Here is a 5,000-nt window from a genome sequence, read left to right on the forward strand (position 1 = left end):
AAAGTTCATAATGTTAAAGAATGATCAACAAGTTTTTCAGGCCGAGATGCATCTCCATGAGTACCCCAGGTACCCCAGGGTATTCATGGCGAGGCCTTCTAGCCTGAAGGAATCTGGTACTCATTTTTCAAGACTGCTAATTTTCTATTAAATTTCCACATTTTTAAGTGTTCGTTTTCGATAATTTTTTGCTGTGTCCTGCTGTATATTGGATTGTAATTCCATTGTGAATCTAGACTAGCCACGAAGAAGACTATGGTTGGTCTGAAAAACTGTCGGCTTAGGTATTGTTTGATTTTGTTTGTCCCCTTGTTGAAGACTGGAAAAGCATTTCAGTTTTTGCTAGTGGGTTGTGGAAGCCACGTGGATACACACACACACACACACACACATATATATATACATGTGTATATATATATGTATGTATGCATGTATGTATAAATGTATGTATATGTGTGTGTATTTTTTTTATTTTTCGCTTGCTATCTTTAATATTGTGTTGACTCTTAGCTATTGTATTTCTCGTCTTGTATTTGTGATCACTGATGAGGTTTCTTTAGTCGGCATATTTTTTTCTGTTATGAAGCCCTGCATGCAAACTTCGTGAATGTGTGGGCGTGTGTGTGCGTGTCACGCTTGGATTAGGAACAAAAGTATCATAAAATAGCCCGTGTTACATACGCATTGGGTGGTAGCTATCAGTGTGGAGGTGGATTGATTTTGAGTCTAAACGCAGAACCTGAATTCGACAGGAATAAGTACAGCAGAGTCGAAATCAACTTGTCTCTCTCTTTATAGCGTATTGGATAAGTCTGCTGTGTAAGACCAAGTCAGGTTTTCAGTTTCTCTTTGCTTTTCCTTTATCACCGGAAACTGCGGAATATTTTTGCAGTTAATGATTAACAGATTAGTTATAATTTTGTAATTGTTTTGTAACCATAGGAATTTTCAAGAACTCTACTTAATGTTATTAATTTTCTGTTATTTTTAGTCGTCTGTTGAGTCTCATAGTATTTTATTGCTGAACCTTACCTTGCTTCTATGGATGTATGTTTATTAGCTCTTCGTCGTACAGACACCTGTAAGAGGTCTTTTAAGTATTATTCCAATCGGTAGGCATTACTTCAGGTTCTTTGCAGTCCCTTGAGCCCCTAGCTCCAACCCCTTTCATTCCTTTTACTGTACCTCCATTCATATTCTCTCTCTTTCATCTTACTTTCCACCCTCTCCTAACAATTGTTTCTTAGTGCAATTGCGAGGTTTTTTCTTGTTACACCTTTCAAACTTTCTAACTGTCAATTTCAGTTTCAGCGCTGAATGACCTCATAGGCCCCAGCGTTCCAATCGGGTGTTTAGTTAGATAAATTTGCTGTCTTGATTATTTTCGGTAAATTTGTTAGACTGTAGATGTTGAAACTCCTTATTCTTATGTTTCAAAGTAGGATGTCCTTGTTTAGAAAAATGTCTTATTTTTTCAGCATTTTTGTTACTAGTTCAATTCCTATTTTTAAACGGAAGAATGCTACAGTGACTTTGCAGTGAGGGTCTTCTGTAGAGGCATAGGGAAGGTTGACAAAGAGATGTAAAGGACATTTAGAGAAACGTTTGGTAAATTTGTGTCTTCTCATATTAAGGTGCTTAGGCTTTTAAGAGAAAAATGAGTGCACGATGGTGATAGTGTATTGACCGTGGCTGTTGGTTGTTACGAAAAACATTACAAAAGAATTGCTGGGTTGATAATTTGATTCAGGTTTCAGAATTACGAAAGTTAATGCGAAGATAGAGTGGAATAATGTTTTTAGTAAGAGGTTGCTTACTGCTTCCTAGGCGTATTTTGAGTATGTAAGTACAGCATTGATGTGGAAAATTTTAGCTAAATGTAGCAGTGAGAGGAGTTATTTTCCAAATCCATCCTTCTTTTTAGGGAACCTGCAATTTTGGCAGGAAAGATATATTTACGTAATTTTGCAGGATGTAATTTATTTAAGAGAAAAAATGATTAGCACTCTACCGCTTCCACGCGAAATCGCGTAAATAAGTCAACTGTCGGATGCAAAAAAGACAAATTTATTTTGAAAATTTGTACGCGTGTTGTATAATTTTTATTCCCCTTACTACTTCTTTGTTTCAGATACACGTCAGACAACTCACTATCAAGTGTCAAACACTTGTGCATCTTACTTAGACAACATATGCTATATACTTGTATACTTGTTGGCTTTCTCTCAAGACAGAATACAACAGATTTTATTTCAAGATTTTTTATTTTCTGTTTTGCGAGTTAGTCTTATGTTCATTCTCCTTATCAACTCTCAATGACGCACTGTGGGCGTCATTAATCGGGTTCAACATAAGCACTTGCGCATGAAAATATCTGCTTATGTTGTCAAAGATGTTGCGGATGTATGCAATTTATTCATTCGATATGTGTAAAGCTTGAGAGGTTTATAAAGTCATGGTCGTTGGATTTTATTAAACTCATGTAAGCACCTCGTCCGTTGACCACGTTCATTACGATTTTTCTTATTTTCATCATTCAGTGGAAAATGCAGGTTTTTTTTATAGCGCCAAGTTATCACTAAGGAAAGACTGTTGAAGAAGAGAGTTAAATGCGAATCATTTCATCTCTAGAGCAATGAAACTCGGTTGTAAGACCACTGCCCGTCTTTCGTCCAACTTGTAGACAGCTGTAATGTCCACATGTCACGAAGTAAATAAGCTGTTCCTAATACTCACATTTGCTGATAACATACTATGGCATTTCGCCTGAACACCTGCCCTCCAGCGGTGACATTTGGATGGTACGCTGTTGTTCTGTATCCTCGGTGTTCATTTGTGTTCGATTCTCATCTTCATGCGCATTATTATTTCAGTAGTAGTTGTTTCCTGGCAGGATATTTACTTCATAGTAACTTTTTAACCTTCCCTTCCAGAAAGGTTTTTCCTGATAACTTTCAGTGAATTTGATAGATTTTACGCTCTTTGTATTCGTACATTCAGTATAGATATTCGTACATTCAGTATAGAATTGCATTTACAAATGTCTCCATTTATGTTTACGCGTATTTTTACGTATTTATATAAGATCTATTACTCTGTAATTATTATTGACCTCGACAAGAAGCAGATCTTATGCAAATTGTTATATTCACTACCTCTTTTACCCAAAACAGCAGATTTTGGTCGAGTTTTTAGTTTTCATTAATCTTGATAACAGTACTCAATTAAGCATTTTGTTTTCAAAAACAACTCCCGACTAAGTATGTAGATTTAAAATTGCGTTTTTGTGACTTCCAGTACGAGAAAGAACTGCGATTAATTTTCTATCTTGGGAATATCCATATCTTTAGTTTGTCATTGCCGATGAAATTCATTTACAGTAAATGTTTCCATGTCTTACCTGTACTTTGATCAAATTAGTGTTTGGTCTTTATTATACATTACTTTTTAAATAGTGATAACACTTTATTTTTGCATCATAATGTTTTACTTTTCTGATGTGTTACAGTTTCATCATAATCCAGCATGATATCCAGAGTTGTTGCAGCATACCTTTTGGGTGTGGGTCTTGCAGTTGCTATGGTGAGTTGATTCGATTTTATTGACATGAGACGTGAGCAAACATTACTCTGGAAAAATTTTTCCATGAAGTATATATCGTTGTTTTCTTTACATCTTTTGTCCTTTTCCTAGGTGGGCATGGCACAAGCACAGAATGACACTGGTGGGACTTCCGTTGAAGTTTCAGCTGACGTTGATGGTTAGTTATGACCTTGTTTGATTTTGCCTTGTTTACTTTGAGCATCTAAGTGGTAATTGGAATGTTCTGAGAAGTGGTTAGGGAAAGTAGAGGGTTTCGGTGATCGGAGCACAGTGTAATGATCTATTTAAAAAATGCAAATTTCAGATCAAAACGTCGAGGCATTCTTGATTTATGGAAGCCTGAATTTTTAATTTATAAATTAAAACGGCCGACTTTGAGGCGCCGTAGCTGAGAGCTCATTACCAACTATATCCCGACAGTGTAATGAGTCGGGATATAGTTGGTAATGAGATGAAGGGCTAGGAGCAGAGAAAATAAGTTAAAATTAAAAAGGAGATACTGTTGGGCTTCAGAGTAAATGGCTAAGATGGAAGAGTATGCACCATATAAATTGTCCAGTCACTTCTTAATGCGTCGATTACCTCACCGTCCAAGAACTACATTTATGATTATCTTCATTACAGTTTTTTATGTATGTTAAGTTTTCTTTCGCAAGTAGTAATTTTCCATTGATAGTATTTATTACATTTGCATCAAGTCTTCCCGGATCTTTACCCCGTTGTTCAGCCTTTCTCATGTACCGCTTCATTCCCTGAATACAACACGGATTCAAATAACCTTGGTGCATCACTGCGCTTTCGGGAGCACTTATTGTTGCCCTCCGTTTGAGCCTTTGACTGTCCCTCCATAATACTTAAACATTTTTCTGACCTTTTGTTTATGTCCTTTTATTTATCATCATGGTATCTACAAGACTTGAAAGGTTTATTACCAGTTGTTGTAATTGTGTCATCTGCTCACGCAGTGTAAACGCTGGACTCGAGTTAAATGTTCGTTTTCCCCTTTGTCTTTCAGACTCGTATAAATATGACCAGTTCATCGATGTCATGTTTGGAACTGGGGAAACCGTGATAAAGGTACGGTAAAATATGCTTAATGATAGTTGTTAAACCACTAGTTTGAATTTCCATATTTATACAGAAGACATCGAACAGATAAAAGTTCAGGCTACCCAATTACTTAGTCAGTTCTGCTTAATTAAGCACCAGAAGCCAAACTATTGTTAGATAAACATTTCCCTCTCTATAGAAAAACATAAGAGGAATGGAATATCGTTTCAATCGGCCATCTTAGCCCTCTAGCTAGACGATTGTTCATTGATATGTTTTAAGATATGTTTTATTGATTGCATTTGTTCCCTTATGGGAGTGGTATTCTATTTATTGTAGAGCTTAGG

The 5,000-nt window shown here is 36.2% G+C and overlaps 1 protein-coding gene across 3 annotated transcripts in view; it reads left to right on the top strand.

Moving 5' to 3' along the window:
• The window catches only part of LOC136838821 (uncharacterized), a 93,481-nt gene that overhangs the window by 86,224 nt on the left and 2,257 nt on the right, over window positions 1–5,000 (top strand). For all 3 annotated transcript variants that reach the window (XM_067104439.1, XM_067104441.1, XM_067104440.1), the window contains 3 exons: window positions 3,509–3,582; window positions 3,694–3,760; window positions 4,619–4,680. In XM_067104439.1, the coding sequence (XP_066960540.1) occupies window positions 3,526–3,582; window positions 3,694–3,760; window positions 4,619–4,680 (186 nt within the window). In that variant the 5' untranslated portion in view covers window positions 3,509–3,525. The remainder of the gene's footprint in view (window positions 1–3,508; window positions 3,583–3,693; window positions 3,761–4,618; window positions 4,681–5,000) is intronic.

Source organism: Macrobrachium rosenbergii, chromosome 5, assembly GCF_040412425.1.
Source record: "Macrobrachium rosenbergii isolate ZJJX-2024 chromosome 5, ASM4041242v1, whole genome shotgun sequence".
NCBI classification, from domain to species: Eukaryota; Metazoa; Arthropoda; class Malacostraca; order Decapoda; family Palaemonidae; genus Macrobrachium; species Macrobrachium rosenbergii.